General features: G+C 32.5%; 1 protein-coding gene across 3 annotated transcripts in view; it reads right to left on the reverse strand.

Annotated features, from left to right (window-relative positions):
- Positions 1-18,808, reverse strand: part of LOC124362020 (kinesin-like protein KIF13A) — a 224,653-nt gene that overhangs the window by 11,591 nt on the left and 194,254 nt on the right. The window contains exons 23-31 of one of the 3 annotated variants that reach the window (XM_046816161.1): positions 18,398-18,580; positions 17,595-17,798; positions 16,672-16,874; positions 16,471-16,561; positions 14,758-14,915; positions 14,503-14,671; positions 12,274-12,288; positions 2,560-2,625; positions 248-432 (exon numbers count right to left, since the gene is read on the reverse strand). In XM_046816161.1, coding sequence (XP_046672117.1) covers positions 248-432; positions 2,560-2,625; positions 12,274-12,288; positions 14,503-14,671; positions 14,758-14,915; positions 16,471-16,561; positions 16,672-16,874; positions 17,595-17,798; positions 18,398-18,580 — 1,274 coding nt within the window. The remainder of the gene's footprint in view (positions 1-247; positions 433-2,559; positions 2,626-12,273; positions 12,289-14,502; positions 14,672-14,757; positions 14,916-16,470; positions 16,562-16,671; positions 16,875-17,594; positions 17,799-18,397; positions 18,581-18,808) is intronic. The other 2 variants (XM_046816162.1, XM_046816163.1) reach the window with 2 other exon arrangements.

An 18,808-nucleotide genomic window follows, 5' to 3' on the forward strand; every position in this document is an offset into this window, starting at 1 on the left:
ATTGTTCAAGAAAACTGAGTTATAAATAACCTAAATAAATACTTTAATGAAGTCCGACTCCTGCAAATGGACTGCTAGTTGCTGAGTAACTACCCCCTCATTTGTATCAGGTCAAAGTGAGGGGAAAGTAAAAATCTTCCAACAACAGGTGGTAGATGCTATACCTACCTACTCAGCAATTTTTGTTTTACACTCAAATTGTTCAAGCTATTGATAATTTACAAATTAATGGTTGTATTCAACTAACCGAATCGATTTCGTTAAACTTGAGCGGCTGGTGGGTAGTGGCAGGTTGCGGACCTTCATCCTCGCTGCACCCCCCACTCCTTCCCTCCTCCTCTTCCTCACCCTCACCCTCCTGCGTGAGCGAGTTGTGAGTCTGTTCCTCATGTAACGTTGTCATACGCAGTCCCAGCTTTGTGTTGGGTGATGCTGCAATATCACATCAGAGTCATAAAAATTCAAACATCACAGAATTCACCAGTGGTCAATGATTTTACTAAATATTTTCATCTCAATCCACATGGGTTAGAAAACATCTTTGAGACACTACTGTTTAAAAAACTTGTGATACAAAATCTGATTAACCTGTTGTGAAAATGTTTTAAAGAAACAGAAAACTGCTGCTACCTAAAAAAATAAATACATTCACATTTAGTGAGGTTTGAAAAATCCATACATGTATTTGGTGTAACATATTACGCTGATAACAATATAGATATTCAAGATAAGTGATTAACTAATCACAAACAGATTAAACTAAATTAAGAACTCTAAAGCATTGTGAGTTTAAATTATCTATATTATAGTATAACAACATTTAAACACTATAAAAAGAAAGCATTAATAAATATTATGAGGGTTATTTGAAAAGAAGGCCTGATTTCCTTATTAAAAATAAATGTTCAGTGATTTAAAAAAATACTTTATCATTTAATTACTTTTATTTGTTTTCCATTATAGTTTAAATGTTCTACAAGTTTATGTGTGATTTATAGAAGTATAAGACAGATTAGATTAACCACCTTTCCACTTATTTTTATAGTCACCTGTGGCGAGGTATTGCTGCCAAGACATTCCTTCGGTAGCAAGTGAAAATAGCTCTGTGCTAAGTCTAGAGTGTATAGTTGCTGATCGAGCAACAAAAATCCCAATGCCAGAAAGTCATATCATTTATTCTGTATTGCATGTCAAAGATATGGAAGGGGGAGGGTAGTGGAGTGAATGTCTGCATTTATCACTTTAACTCTCATAAGAACTTGACAAATAAGAATTCGTGTTTATACCAAAATATGATATAACCCTGCATGTTGGGATTGTCTGCTTGGCCTTGACTATGGTGACAGGTGATATCATGACACTATTCCATTAACTGGTATTTAATCCAGAGAGGTGATATTAGAAACCTGACTTCTCCGCTGCACTAATGCACTAATGTTCTTTAAAATTGTATCAACTTCGTTATGATATCAGACCAAAACAATAGGATTCTTTCATTTTGTCTATAAGAAGGCAACCAAGTCAGCAACCCAACTTAAGCATAATTATTAAAATTGCATATCTTCAGAGACAATTTTGTACTGTCAATTTTCTAGTCGCATTTTGAAATTTCCAGTTCAAATTATGAATACCTGATCTTCACAAATTTTCACTCTAAGCATTTACCAAATTTTCTGTGATTAATAAGGATAAGCCTCATCTATGGCCATATATGGTGATCTACGCCAGCCTCATTGTAGCTCATCTTCGACATTTTCCCCTCTGATCTATTACGCTCTCATCTACTTATGCAATTTGCCATCACACTTCACTCATCTGCCGATTGATTGCCTTAGCGTCAGGTAAGCCACTGTTGTTGGGAGCAAAGGGTAGATTAAGAGGTCCAGGATGCAACAGTAGTTTATGTTTCTTGCTGTTAAAAACCAAATCACTCGGCAAATTTCACAGTCAAAAGGTTGACTAATTGTTTTCAACATTTATAACAAACACTGTAAACAGCACACTGCAGTAATACCAATGCAAATAGCTTTGTTTGACAGTCAGGACTTGACGGAAGTCAAAGAATATGCATTTCAGTATTCTTGTCATGTTTGATGGCTACAGCGATTCGGACCTTGCTTTCCAAATAACCCTTGTACATTCAGTTTTTGTAAGATTTTAAGATTGTATTACTTAATTAATTTTACGATTAAACAATGTATTAATTAAATATATGATTATTATTACACAAATTAAAGTATCCTATTACTTAAAATTTAAACCGATTAAATTCTAAACCAATTAAAAGTAATAACTCTTGTTAATTGTAATTGGAGAGAAATAAAACATAAACAAAAATCACTTATTATAAAATCAAAGGAATCCACAACACATAAAAGAAAGAGAAATCAAAATGAATGAAAACAGAAACAATAAGGGAACCCTGAAAAAAATCATAAATCAATCATTTACCTTATTTACGTGAAATCAGAATCAAAATCAAGAATAAACAAACCACAACCAAAGATTAATTGACATGCCGTAGAGGGGAAAGAAACAGCAAAGAGAAGAAGAACATACGTTTAGAGCCGGGCTGTAGCCGCAAGGAGTTGAGGTTGATGTTGAGGTTGAGGAAGGTAGGCCTCGCTGAAATACAAGCCAGAATGTGAGACAAAAGACAGAGCAAGCCCAAGCTACCAGCTTTCCCTTACAGTGTTAGCATTGGTCGGAGGATTTAACACCAAAAACATTTCTCTCTGTTTGTATTAGGACTCACATAATCTCAAAATCACATTGAAAATTGAAGAAATTAAATTCTAATATGGGATACCAGCAATGTAAACACTACATTGGTGAAGATGGAGAACCACAGTATACATAACATAGCTGATCATCTCTTCCAATTATCTCTACCAGCCTATGGGCAGAGAGCCAATTGTTATTGCATAAGCACACACCCTGGTTCTTCTTGTAATTGAGAAATTTTTACTAACAAAGAAATGAATTGTAAGCTATGCTAATTTTAATACATGTCAAAAATTGATGGGTATCAAAAAGGGTTAAAAATATAAAACGATACTTTTTTTCTCTGATTATATTTTCCTCAGCTTTCATTATACACTTAAAACAGACTGTCTAGACACATAAATATTAATTATATAATCGTCAGACAACTAGATAAAGAACCTAAAAATTTCCACTTTAAGGATCTGTATATGGTTTGTTGACAATTATTTAAAATGTGTTTACTTGTCTGACAGCTGGCTATAAATGTGTCAAACGAAAAAAATATTATCTGGGAAAAAATCATATTTCTTTTATATTTAACCCTTTTGATACACACCCATTTTGCCTCCACCAAATGCGTGGCTGACGACTGATCTCTTTCTGAAGGGAAATTTGTCTATCAATTTAAAAAACCCAAGTTGTGTGAAAATTAGCTCAGCTCCTGAACTATATATACAACTTTAAAATGCAATTGTTATCATAATAACCAATATTTTATCAACTTATTCATGAACTACGTATTTAAAAAAAACTACATAACACAAAAGTTTAAAATGATTAACACTGTCAAGTTTTTTTTTTAATTAGTTTAATTTTTAAAGTGGGTCATCTAACTCAACTAATTTAGTTATTAATTATTGATTGAACTATAATATTTTATTTTTGTTCTTTAAGATAAAAATAACTCGTATAATTTTGTGAACACTAGTGAAACAGGTACAGTTATTACAATTTAATGAATTTATACAAAACTAAATTTAATATGTTTGGAAATATTATTTTTGTCATTCGGCTTAAGAGTATTTTATTAAATAATTTATACCAATAATAATTTTACTCAGGAGTGATTTGCAAGAATACCCTGAGTAGGCACTCGTCAGGAGAGCTGACCATGTAAGGATTAATATTAATGATGTATAAACTAAAATAATAATTTAACATTGATTTTATTTAAAAAAAAATATTTTATCACGTTTAAAATAACACTTTACTTAAAATTCCAATTTAATGAAGAATAACATGCAGATGTCTATTGGGCAGTAACTGTTTGTTTTAAACCATTTCATACTTATAATGCCAAATTACTGAATCAAACCAAATTTACGTCAAATGTATACTGTTTTAAATACAAACCATACAAGTCTAAAATGTTACTTAAGAAATTACTTTGGTTCTTGCACATTACTTGTACTGTCAGTGCTCGGATCATCATGCAAAATTTTCTCTTAGTGAGTGCTAGTTGGTGTATTTGTGGATTGACAAGTTTACCATGACTGAGCTACCATTGTTTGTGCATTGTTTGTGAAATAGTGTTATATTTGGTCAGAAAGTGATACAATCAAGATGAAATTACATTATAACATGTTTCCCAACCTATATACTATCAAACTATACAGGTAAATATACGTACTGAGTTTGTTTTTTTTTAACTCTTGGGAAAAGAACAAATGAAGAAAATTACACTATAAGAATTGTATATTAAACATTTTAATTAGTTTACATAATTTTCGAGTACAATATAATTACTTGAACATCTAACTAGCAAGATATTAGATTTGTTTAGCACACTACAAATTTTCTAGTGGGAGTTACATTTTTACAGCCAAACAAAACAAAACTATGTGTTTAACACAGAAAGTAGCTACACAAATCCTTATGTATACTGTCTGAAGTTATTTGTGGCCATATTCTACAACACGAAAACAAAACCAAAGCTCAAACCTACGAGAATATTATTAACCTGTATTCCTCTACAATAATCATTTATTACTCAGCTATGTGTGTTATAAGGTAATCTTAATTTGTTTGGGAATAAAAATAACAACAAAACTGACATATAAACATTGTGTTCCAAATTGTATGCACACTGAAGGAGTCTTGGAAACTATAAGAGATATAGCAAAGATTAAATGGATAAAGTTGTGCGAAGTAACAAGTCCAACAAATTAATGTGATCAAGTTGATTATTGGCTGCGTCGTTTACTCCCTGCATTAAAAAAAAAACTGTTTTTGACCAAAACTTTCAAACTGCCACAGCTATCTTATCTTATTAATATGTATATTGAAACGTTTTATAGATGAAATTTCTTCTATTTTTTAAATGCAATTACTCATTTTTTACTTATACATAAGAAATTAAATTTTTTATTGATTTCAAAAATACTATATATGTTATATTTTTCTAATGTTTTTCATCAAATAACTCATAAAAACCCGTTTTTATATGGTTTGGTTGTGTGATTTCAACACTGTATGCTGTGAAATATCAGTCAGTTTTACAACTATCCCGAATACTAGAATAAAAATTCCCTATAATATATAATATATGAATAATTATGATTTCTTAACAATTTTACATGGAATTCTTTTTTATGCCTTGTAGGAACTTATTTTTAATTAGTTTAAAGGATGGTACGTTCCTAAATTTTATGTTTAAGACCAAACAACTATTTCACAGGATGCAATGAAAATCATATATAATAATATAATACATGATCATATATCATATATATATATATATATATATATATATAATTTGGGAGTGCCGATGGCCGAGCGGTCTAAGTCATTGGACTTTGGGTCTGAGTTAGAGATAGCGCAGATTCAAATCCTGTCTGTCTGTGACCGTTGCACTTTTTATCAGTACAATCAACCTCGTAATGTATCGACTCTCCCCTTTATTCTGTTTGATAAGATCCTCGCACAGGCCAGTGGCCCATGAGGACGGACAGAATAAGGCTTAAAAGGGGATCGGCCTCTCCTTAAAAAAAAAAAATATATGATAAAGTTGTGATTTTTTTTATTTCTTAAAAATTATTATTACAGTAATATATTTTTTTAAATTTAACTATATAGACCAAAGATAACCCTGCACTTATTTTATGATCCGAACAAAAAACTGTTCTGACCATGACAGAATGTAAGATTGTAAGGCATGTTTTTTAAAAGTAAGCACTGTTTTGATATATAAAAAAACATATGTACTTTGTTGTTTGTTTACTTTGTTTGTTATAAGTAGACTGGTTGTAACAATTTTATTTTGATATGAAAGCCCATAATGTTATCTATTTTTTACATAATTGCCATCAATATTAAAGCACTTATCATGTTTAAAAACAACTTTTTGCAAACTGTCGTCATAGAAGGTTGCCACCCAATTTTACAGAGAATGTACGCGATCATTTAAAAACTATTGTCGTCAGTGCAGCTTCAAAATGCTTCTTCTGATGAAAAACTAATAGGTGCTAAATTGGGGCTGTCAAGTGGATTATCAAATGCAAAATGCTGTAATGAGATCATGACTTCATTTTGTTGCATTTTTACGGACATTGTCATTCAAGAAAAAGTTTCTCGATAAAATTATTATTAAAAACAATTTTTGAAATTTAACCCTGGATCTGGCAGTTGAAATTCCTATAATGACAGACACTATTTTCATAATGTGCACATTTTCATTCAAACCTATGGAGAATGCTTATTACTGAAATATACACTATTATATATTTTATTAGTCAGTGTGACACCAGAAACATTAGAATAATTTTTATTAATCCAAATTATTTTTATTAATTGCAGTTAGATTTCAATTTAGGTTTTAGTTTTTCACTATAAGTGAAAAAAAAACTAAAAGTAAAACAAAAATATCCAAATGTAAAACCTTATAAAAATAGAAACAATTTGTTTTATTACTTCTCAAAATATACCAAATGTGCTAAACAAAAAAAGGTTTTTATGCAAAACATAAAAAATTCCACTTTTCCAAAATAATTTATATTTATGACATTGACACTCACATTATAAAATTTTAAAATATTTTCTGTATGCTTGTCATAATTGAAACTTATGTTGTAGAGCATAACATTTCTGAAAATGGAAATACATTTTTATTTTGTTTTTATAGGTTATATGTAAAAATGTTTGTCGCAAAAGGTTATTTTTCAAGAAATAAAAGTTGTAAAGAACACACAATATACTATCAGAAAATATTTCATATGAAGTAAATTGTAAAACTCATTGTATGATCATATTTTTTCTAATTTCGTCTGACTTATTTACTAGGTCACTCATAGTGTTCAATAAATAAAAATAATAAAATTAAAAAGTATTGTTAAATCTAGACGTAGGCCTAGGTATTACAATTTTTATTATCACAATTTTAGCCTACAATGAATGTCATTAAATTATTGTCCAATAAATAAATCACAAATAAAGCCATAGTTCACGGTATAGTTTATACATATAAAAGGTTTGAATTCACAAATACAAGTTTAGAATACACAATGAGCAATGCTGGTTGCATCACTTGGTGATCATAGTCCCCTCAAGAATCAAGAATCAAGAATTTTATTGTCGTTAAGCACATGGCAATAGACAAAGTCAAATAAAATACAGTTTCATCTAATACAATTTCTACAAAAAAAAAAAAAAAAAAAAAAAAAAAAAAAAAAAAAAAAAAAAAAAAAAAAAAAAAAATATACATGTGCAAAATAAATAAACAGTTAATAAACATTATTTATATTTTACATAAGGTCTAGAAATTTATTACATAATCAAAATTATAAAGTTTGCTCATAAAAACACACTTATAATTTACTTATTCCTTGAAGATATCTATACCACCACTTCATGGCAAATTTCACAAGAAAAAGTTTGATGTTGTTTGATACTAACATAACTCTAATAATATTATGAGAAACAACAAAACACCAGTGACTAGTGAAAGTAGTTATCTAATATTAACGAAATGTCGCAAACAATGGTTGCATCTGAGGTATTTCTTCACAACATATAGCAATGAATTTGTTTGAAGCAGATGATCTTGTTGAGAAAGAAATTCTGAACACAGCGATGTAGCCAAACTCATTCCTAAACGAAATTTCCTGCAAAAAAATATGAGAAAAAATTCTGTTTTTTTTCGTGTTTTCTGGAAGTGTACGAGCAGACATGGCAAACCAACATTTGTATAATTTTAATGCATATTTATTACACATTATTATCCAATAAACTATACATCAAATTAATCATACCAATTAATTTGATATAATATTTGTCCTACTTAAGTCTTATATTCGATATCAAAAGTTTGATTAAAGAGATGACTGCAAAATTGACAAGTCACTAGTTGTCTAACAGATGGAGGGTTAAGGAAACTCTTCTGAAAATGAAGAATTTGTGTTCATTTTCGTTTTATCATTAACTTTCTGCACCAATTGACTGTAGTGCTGCAGCAGTAGGATTTCAAAACGGTACTTGCTTAAAAACCATGCCTCGTAATACAAGACTTCAAATAGTATTCCAGACACTGTCAGTCATTGAGAAAAAAAGGTTGTTTACAGATCAAGAACGGGTTGTAACATTGTGTTGTATTGGAACTACCACAACACAAGTTCCATACTCAAAGACTATCACTCTGTAGAGATATCCAGAACTAAGATTTAAAATTAGGTGAGACTTATTAACCTTCATAGGTTAATGATATTTTTCCTGATTAGATAAAACAATAAAATAGTTTCAAAAAATTTGTTTCATTCCTTACCAAAACACTCAATACAGCTTGCTTGTATAAAGTTCGGTTCATTTTTTCATTCCTACAATAACCCCAGTATCACTCTTAACAAAAGTAAAAATATTTTAAGAGTTAATTATTGTTACTGAAATTTTAGACACTACATATTTCTATTACACGTAGCTTCAGCATATTTTAATGTTCTTGACACGTCATATATTACAGGAGAAAAGCTCCAACCTTAGATAAATACAATGGTTTCACCAGAGGAAACTCCAGTCTGCTGAACAAGTCAACCCTTGCTTTATTTGCTTGTTTATATTTGTACGTTCAGCACTGTGTTTATCGCATACTCAGTAATCAGTACCATTTCTCTATTTGTAATTAAACCACAAAAACTAAAATCGCTCAGTTAACAGGTTGTTTGAATAATATAGCTATAAAACATTAATTTTTTAATAAATTTCATTAACTAAAGTGCAATAGAAATGATTAAGTGGTTTTCGTGATAACCGGAGGGTACAGCGTATGCAAGGAGCATGCGTTTAAGTAATTTTTAAAGTTATTAACTACCTCAACTCAAAATTAGTTTAATAGACTTTCCATTCGATGAAAGTATATCCAATTCTTAAATAGCATCAAAGAATTACAAGACCCAACAACTTAAACATAAGTCAACTTAAACTAATGAAATCATATTGTGTTAACTACGTATATTGTACAGTATTGTCGTCTGTAGACCATTAGTTCATATTGTATCAGTTTTACTGACAATAAACTTACAATATTGGCAACACTGGTGGACAACCAACCACCGAGTACACTCGTGCAACATGGGGTATGCAAATCACCAACTCTACTCTGCTGAGCACAATACGTTACGGCTCAGGCAACTAGGCTTGTGTACTACAAACTGTTCTTTTGTTTTCAAACAAAAACCAACTCTCAAAATTTTACAATTACAAAATAGAGATTTTCAGTATTCATTGTTGAAAGTTTTATTAATAATATAAATATCCTTATACACAAGTCTTATCAATCATAAAATTTACATACAAAATTGAAAGGAATTTTTTATCTTCTCTAGCTAATTATTTCAAAATATTGAGCTTATATATTCAATGAAACTAATTTGACATTGAAATTAAATAATACAGATAATGTTGTTTTCTGTTGCATGTCCACCCAATGATATAGATTGCTAAAGTGTTGATTTCTTTACTGGAGTATACAAAACTTTGTAGTTATGTTTACTAACACTGGCAGATCACAAATTGACCAGCAGTCAAGGGATTAATTGAATTACACAATTAATTTAAGGTACCTAAAATAATTAATTTTACTTGTTAAAAAAACCTTTTTATCAGTTTATCTCTTTGCATTAATATGAAGTAGACTTAACAGTAAAAATATAATAATTATAATTATTTAGTCATAAAATGTGGTACACATACATTTTATGTGTTTATAAACACTTGTATCTCAAGTTCCTTTCTTTATGTTTTTTGGTTAATCTTGTTTGGATTTTTGTGCATGTCTCTTTTTGTTCTAACCATTATTTTTGTTTACGCCAAGCCTTGCCACACTTATAATGCAGACTACAACCTACAATTGCGCACACAGTGACCGCACCAACTTTAGTTAGTATTGTAAATAGTTCTGCGGGTGATCTTGTACTATTGTTTTAATAATAAACCTCACTTCAATCTCAGAAGCAATGATTGGTCTCGTCAAATATTAGTTTGTTTACTATGGGCCAAGGGCACATATAAGGAAGGGGGTATTAAGCCCCCCCCCCTAAATTTTGAAAGATAAACATGAAAATTGATCCCAGTACAATAGATTGTGTTACTCTCCATTTATGAGGTCTTAAAACTCAACAATTTTTCAGCTGAAGATTCCCAAGGTCCTAATTTTGGAAGTAATTTTATGCTTCTTAAACCACTCAGTGCGTCAGATCCCCCCCCCCCCCCGTAAACAATTTTTTATATACGCTACTGCTATGGGCTACAAGTGTTCGTGACAAATACAACTTAGATGATTAATCCTCGGTGCATTACTTTGCTCGATCAATGTTATAAGAAATGATTATTTTCTGTTATTCTTTGTTTATTTTTCAAAGCACAGAGTCAAAAAAATTTCTTTAGGAACAGATACATAACTAATTTATAGTTGATGTGCTTCAGATAAATTTAATGAGTTGATTTAAAAAATTACATAAGGCTGACGTTGCGATTGCCTTGTTTACGTAACAAAGTAATTGGAATTATTTTCAATCCTCGTATTGTATAAAACAGTAAACCCACTCTAGATAGTCACATCTTTAGTACAAAATTTACATAATTGTAACAAAACCAATGATGCCACCAAGCTATTTAATACTGAGTCTTCGTTTTAGTCTAGGGTATATTTTACAAAGAATTCTTTGACAAATTATCGATGAAAAAATGTGGTTATAGTAAATGTATATTTTTATTTCAATTGAAAATCAAATAACAATAATAGTCTTTACATTTGTGAACAGTTTGTATTTTTCTACACTTAATTAGATTGCATCTTTGAGGATTTTCAAAGAATAATCTATGGGCTAGTTAGCAAAATTAGCCAGCAAATTAATATCCTAAGCTAAAAAGCCTGCTTGAAGCAGCTCTCCGATATATTCAAGGTAACGTTACTGGGTGGTTCACAGACTTGATTATCTGTCACAACACGTTGACGCGCGTTACATCTTGTAATGACTGGCTCGAGTATCAGCTGTCCATGCACTCCACCCTCTACTTACCCTCTGCACCTAGAAATATAATCGTTTTAAACAAGCCAGTTGCTCCAAGTACCAGCCAGTTTCACTTCTAATACTGATCGTTTAAGACGTATTACGTTCGTAATACTGATTTCTTCAACTCACTAAACGATTGACATAAATCTCGACAAACGTTCGATTTGCACACCCCACTCAAATCTACACATTTCACAAAATTTCCAACTGGGTTGACATGTTACACATGGTTTACCTCAGAATTACAGGGGTAAGAAAGACAGATAGACAGAAAGGGGGGAGAGAGATAGAGACATAGATGACTGGAAGACAGAAAGAGAAACGAGTAGAGACTATCACAAGGATAGGGCGTCATGCACAGGCCATGTCCCCAAGCAAATCATAAGGGCTACGACTACCAAGAAACAAGCACTTAATTTATCTTATTGTTTAGTTCAACATTTATTATTCAATTCACAGAAGCCACTAAACATTAATTGTCATGTGTACAACCCATCCATTAATGTGTACATTTCTCACAAACAAAATAATGTTATAATTTATCCCGTTAGAATCTATAACATGAATTATAAATTTAAACTTAACAGTCAAATGCAACATTTTTAATACTGATTTTGAAATGTCTGCTTATTAAATAAGAATCCGAATTTAGAGTCATACATTACAATACCTAAGACTAAATATAATATTAAATTTGAGCCATTGTTTTCATTCTTAAATATAATTTTTCAAATACAAGAATTAAATCTAGTTTTGCATTATAATTAATTAGTTTGACACTAAATTCCAATGAGATTAACTAATCTATCATTCAACTGACACGATCAGTCCAAAATATATTACAACATTGTGCAATAAGCAATAAGTTCAGTATATAATAGTGGCAGTGTACGGTACGCTGTATTAACTACGGTTCTTGTTTATAGTCAATGTTTGGACTTAGATTACCAGGCAGCTAGCATGCGGTACAGCGAGTATGATGCAAAATGTGACAAAAGCCTATTACCTGACAAAATGGAGCCTGATTGGATTGGCGCAAAACGGAAAAAAAGAAAACAGAAAGCAACAGATCAGATATTTTTCACCCACAATGAAACACAAAACCAAACAATGTGAGAAAAACAACTGAACAAAACAAAAAATTCTTCCTTAAATTTAAGAATAATAATATGAATTTTAAACTTCATAGTCGACCAAAAATGACACAAAACGAAAAGAAGGAAAAGCAAAATGCAAGTGATTATTGCCTAGGTAAAAATAGCAAAAATCTATGTGATATAAAAGACTAACATCTAAAACGTGTTAGAACTGAAACGGAACGGTAAAAAGGACTGAGGTCACTAGAAATGCAAAGATAAAAGAACAGAAGGAAAACTTAAAGCTGCCGGCCAAAATGCAAACTGGCTTGAATGCAGTGCTATGATGAAGACAGGACGGAGACCTAGAGAGGAACACTGAAAGCAAGGGCCGCTGCTCCTGGAGTTCTGGAACTTGCATGAAACATGAGCAAGGGTGTCTGCTCCTCTACATATCTCTATATGTCCTTCAACTAGTTGTGTGCTTATTACACCATAAACAAAAACAAGGTTTTCACTCAAAGAAAATTTTGTCAGCATGTCAGTTAAAATTTAACAGATATACATCAATGGATTTTTACAATTTTCAAAAAAATATAACTGCATAAATAATTTCAAATATTTAGCTGGGGAACCAACAGCTAAATAAATAGGTATTAAAAAAACTAAAAGCTAAAATTTAATTATTGCTTCTACAAATTGATTTTCATGAATTCTTTAAGAATAGTCCCTGAATTTTTCAATTTGGTACTGAGAAATTAATATATTTAGCTGCACTTTAAGGTTACAGATTCCCAAATTATTACTAAATTGGACAAAAAGTCTAAAACCTGAACTTATTCTTACAGTTTTAATGGGAACGAAACACTTAGTTTATCTAACAAACTCCCAATTTACTTTGCAGTAAACAAACAACACTATGCCAAAAACTTCAAAAAACATGAATCATGTACCAGTAATGATGCAAAAAATTCTCAGTTTTTATTGAGATGATTTTTCCATTAATAGACATCGTGAAGTGCCTGGCAGGGATACTAATCTATGTCTATCTAAAGTTAAAATCAATGTAAGGATTACTATTTCTACTTAAAACATTTATACATAGAGTTCTAGTTAATAACTGGAGATGAATAATCTATTCTATTATTATTTAACTAACTAAATATTTAACAAAAGTATAATATAAATGTTCTACTGAAATTTTGTTCAACTAAATCTATTGGAAAGTAAATTAGATTACATAAAATTACTTTTTATCTGTAACTGCATTGAAATATAAAATAAGAACACGGTCACACCAAACCTTATGACGAAAATTGAACATTTACTAGTAGTAATTTAGTTAGAAAGAATATTGTAACTGAGTTTCATATGCCATTAGTTAGTCAAATTTATGTTTTGAAACTCTCTTGCTCAAGCAGACACCCCTGTGAAGAAAGGGCTGATAAAGAAACGCATACAAGGGCAACCAATACAAAATGGCATATGAGATGTTAATAACAAGGGAGTTAGTTCATCCTGGAACAAATCGTTGAGCATTTCAACACAATTTAAAATAAATTTATAAAATTTGTGAATAATTTGCTTTCAAATATACTTTTAAAGTAAAACGATTAGCCTTTTATTATTGTAAACAAATGTTGTATATGTGACATAATTTTTTAGACATTTACCATCGTTCAGTGATACAAAAATGTAAAAAAAAGAAATACTAATAATATTTTCTTATCACTGATCATAGCTCATATAAAAAAAATCCTGCCACCTTCATAAACCTTCCATCATCAAAAACAAACTATCTGCTAATTCTTGTGACTTAGAAATGTTGTATTTCTAGATGAACTACAGTAATTAACTGAAAATTAAGGACACCTTGTTCATACTTTTATGATGATGATGAATTCATTGAATATTTTTATCAGAGAGTGTATACAATTAATATAATGGTGTATAAAAAATCTTTTATAATTACTGAAACTAAAAAAATTTTGTTTATAGCTAAATTAAATAAATTGTGGGAAATGAATCTCAATTCCTTAATTTATCATAAAAGTCTTTCAAATTCAATGAACAACTTAAATGTTTTGTTGAAATGCTCAATTGACACAGAAGGTTCAAACATGAGTCATTCCGAAACATGATAACGTGTTGGAACTCACCGATGCCAAACTGTTTGGGCGGTGTCTGCATGATGTCAGGGTCGACGCGCGGCGCAGGCAAGCTCTTGCGTGATCGGGTCTCTCCGTTTAGGTCCGTCACGCTCTCCGAACGTGTCACACCCATCCCAGCCAAGTTCAATCCTTCTAGACTGCTGTCGAACCTCATCAGCTGCAAACAGTTAGAATGTACTTATTTTTAGTTTGTTCTTGTATCACAACAACTGGCTGGTGTGGTTAGAAAATAAAACTGCGTACTTGTGAGAAATTGGGTACACTGGCTGTCTTGCGCATTGCCGATGATTGTGTGAGGTGTTGTCCTTGACTCTGTAGTAGCTCCTTAACGGCCACCGACTGCCTCAGCCTGTCCAGGGTCAGGATACCTTCCACAGCACTCACGCCTCGTGTATATTTTTCTGTAAGATCACACATTATTCCTTTATTTTTTAGCAGTTCAAGCAACATGAATGAAAACCACAACGCATACATGGCTACAGGAAGAATGAATCTACCATAATTGCTTTAATTGAAAAAATGTACAAAAATGTGGATAAGAGAAATTATACTGTGGAAGCCTTTCTTGCTATGACAAAGGCATTCAATAGTGTCTGCCATAAAACCTTACTAAATCAATTACAACTAATTATATGGAATTAAAAGTGGGAAGCTAAGCAGGCTTCAGTCATACTTGGAAGGGGGAAAAATAATATTTTAGTAATAAATATGTAGGCAATAATGAGATAAAAGATGGCAAATAAAAACTATAAATTAGGAAATAGTGAACTGAGCACAAAAGACCACCCAATAAATTTTGTAAAGCGAATAACCCGAAGACTGGTTTAGAAGCTGCACCACATCAGATTCACAATTAATTACCTTCCCGTTATCGTCCTGGTCGGATGCACATCACTCTCTCTAATAGTGTTAGGTATTCTCATGTCCCTCTCCACTTCATCTCTACTCAATCACAGATAGGTGTTGAGAGCTCAGAGGGGCCCGCCCGATCAAAATCCATCACTATGATGCACCAAAAGACTAGAAAAGCTAGATTATGGAATAGAGTTAAAATACCTATGAAACCTCCGCGCTGACTGGCACTCTTACCCCAAACAAACTATGATTCCAGTTCCTGCCATGCATTGGTAGCTTGACAGTAAAATTGGTGAGAACATTACCTCAAAACATGAAATAATCGTAGTTCAAAATGAATATTACATGGGTGTAACACGTACACCATGCAGAAATACAAAACCTATTCATTCAATCGTGCCTTAATCCCACTTGTATGATGGCAGTATCTTACACCAGATTCAGGCTCAAATTTAGTTTGTTTTTTCACTTAGTACAAGAAGCTTAGAAATTGCATCTAGGATTGCAATATGGACCTTTACGCTGATATCTGAGTGACAGGATATTCTGGATGGGTAAGGTTGGGGATAGGGGGTCACCTCCTGTCGAGATCCACAAGGAAGTATTTAGGACACTACCTCAAATCATGTCTCCTCAGAAGAAGGGGAAGCCAGCTCCGAACTACCCTCTCAAATCAAAGCGGCAGGGGTTGGCACACCCTTATGCAAGAACCTTTGACTCTTCGGAAACAAACCCCATCAACTCCAACAGTCATATCTCACAGTAGACTAGACCTATTAAATTACCCTTGCACCCCAAAATCTCAACATTTGCAGTTAGTGATGTGTCACTCACTCCTAGACATCCATAAGGTTGCCCAGATTTAAGTGACACATCGGTTTTTGCTGTACCCAATGTGGATTCAACTAAAAGATACAAACCAGCCAGAAGTGAACCCTCCTGGGTACAAATTCAGTTTCTTCAGTTACAATTCAAATAAAATTAAATAAATTTCATTCAATATAACCCTCCCTACCTAACAATTTTGTTCATGAAAGTTATGAATGATCTATTTGTTTAAACTAGTATTTCTCACAACTAAAAGATAAACAGATAACTTACCAATATATGTTTCACCGTCACTGAGTGAAGTGTCTTCCCCAGAAGCAGCTATCTGTGCTAACGACTCTCTATCTTCCAGTTCTTCACTAGCCTAGACGTTAAATTTTGTTTAGTCACATGAATCACGAGTACACACAAAAACGACAAACTCAAAACATGACAGTTACATTTAGTAAATTTATAAATACTGTAAGCACTAACTTTAGGAATGTTAGAGACAACTTCGTAGGTAACACCACTCTGAGTGAGGCAGTCAGAGCGGGCGATGCGCTTGCGGATGCGGTCAGTGATGCTCTGGCGCTTGTAGATATTGAGGCTCAAGCGCTTGCGCAACACCAGGTCCATCGGGGCGGGATGAGACAATCGCACTGTCGTCTTGAGTATCAGGTACACCCTCTCGTTACCTGAGCATACAAACAGAGCATTAAGAAAGAGGTATGTAGAACAAATGAGACATGTGAAAGATGAAATTGAACTCCTCTCTCCCGGCAGCTCTTCATGTTACCTTGTGTAATATACTTTAATAATCAACTTTTGATTTTTAGATGCTGAGACGATGCTGGTAAGAAAGACATTTTTTCTCTCAAAGTTAAGGATACAACCGAGAGAAAATTTCTTCTATCATTTAATACATTATACCCGATTTAGTAACTAAAAAAGGGAGAGATATTGCAAATGTGTACCTGAACAAAGTATACTTTCATTGAAATCATATTTAACAGTTAATAATCATTTTCCCTGAGAAATATAAGAGCAGAAATCATGGAATGATGAAATTTAACTAAAAATATAAATTCAGTATTAAGAGAGTTCAATTCTTTACTGCAGACTGCACAGCTTAGGCTTTACTTATAACATGGGGGATAAAGTTTAAAACTGTGTTATAAATAGAAACTAAACTCAAGTTCAAAAGTGTTCCAACTCAGAAACTTAAATTTTAGTGGATAAATACATGAATATCTATGTTAATACTAAAGGTTTACAATTTATATTTAATATATATAGTTTTCCCATGAGAATTTTCTCACAAATTATTTTACATATGTGAATGCAAGAAACAGAATAATCAAAAATCAACAATTTTTATGAAATCTTTCTGTCACCTAATATAATGTCATACTCACTCTCAGTAACCCTGTTGAGGTAGTCGCTATCATGCACTGAAGAGTCCCAGGCGGCCACTGCGCCCACGTCCTTGTCCAGATGCTTGATCAGCGGTAGGTTGTAGAACTTGTTGCCATGCTCCTTGGAAAGGATTGAGTTGAGACCGGCCACAGGCAGCTGTTCCACGTCCGCCCACTGGCCTCCCTGGCCTGACAGATCATCAGCTGAAACACACAATGAGTCAGATTGGACTAAAAGTTCTAAACTATTCCAATACTTAACAGATATCAATCTGTTTCATTTTTAGGTATTATTAATAAAAAAACTGACTGAACAAAATTGAATTTTGATTTTAGCTCCAGTTGAATTAACTCTTCCTACGATATCGTGTCTATCACATTTTAGTGCACTCAATTGTATACCTGATGAAACAATGAGACTACTACTTCACCTATATATAGGTTTCTCTGATGTCAAAATGATGTAAATTTTGTTGTCTTGAGCTTTTTCGTCGTCAAATTTCTTTGGATCTCTTCAGACGAACATGACTCCAGATTCCAGGAGTCAAGTCTGAGACGGTGTCAGATACCCGACGCTGCAATAAAAGGAAGGTGAACTGGAGCTATGCTCAAAATTCAATTGAATCAACCCTTCCTACCATAGCAACGTTATGAAATATTCACTACCCACACTTGAATGTTTCTCTTTGGCAATTCAGACTTACTAAATGACTCTACTTAAACATAATCATTGCAACATCAACCAGGGATGAAGCCAATGAACAGATATAATAGTGCAAGAGAGTGAGTGGTTATCTACTCACTGTTGAGGTCTAGGAAGAGAACAGGAATGTGGGGCTCCATGCCGGGTGGAGGCTGCCAGTCTGCCGGGGCTCCTGGTATCCCTGAGCCAGGGGACGGCACCAGCACGGCATTCCTTTCCTCCGTCAGACTCACCCACTGGTCTACTAGACTCTGCTCACGCTCCTGGTCACTTTCTGTCTTATCTGCAACAATCGCCCATCAATCTTCATCAGGCATAACTTGCTAGCTGTGGCTACTGGAATTGTACTCAGTAGTTTATTGTATATTCAATCACAATACTTCTGTTCACATTTTTATAACATGTAGAAAGGCTATCAAGAGAATATCACTTCAGTGTGATATTAAATTTGTAATTGTAGCTCTGTGTCAACCTATTTACCTGAACTTCAAAATGAATCAATAAACTTCTA

This window comes from Homalodisca vitripennis, chromosome 5 (genome assembly GCF_021130785.1).
Source record: "Homalodisca vitripennis isolate AUS2020 chromosome 5, UT_GWSS_2.1, whole genome shotgun sequence".
Taxonomy (NCBI): Eukaryota; Metazoa; Arthropoda; class Insecta; order Hemiptera; family Cicadellidae; genus Homalodisca; species Homalodisca vitripennis.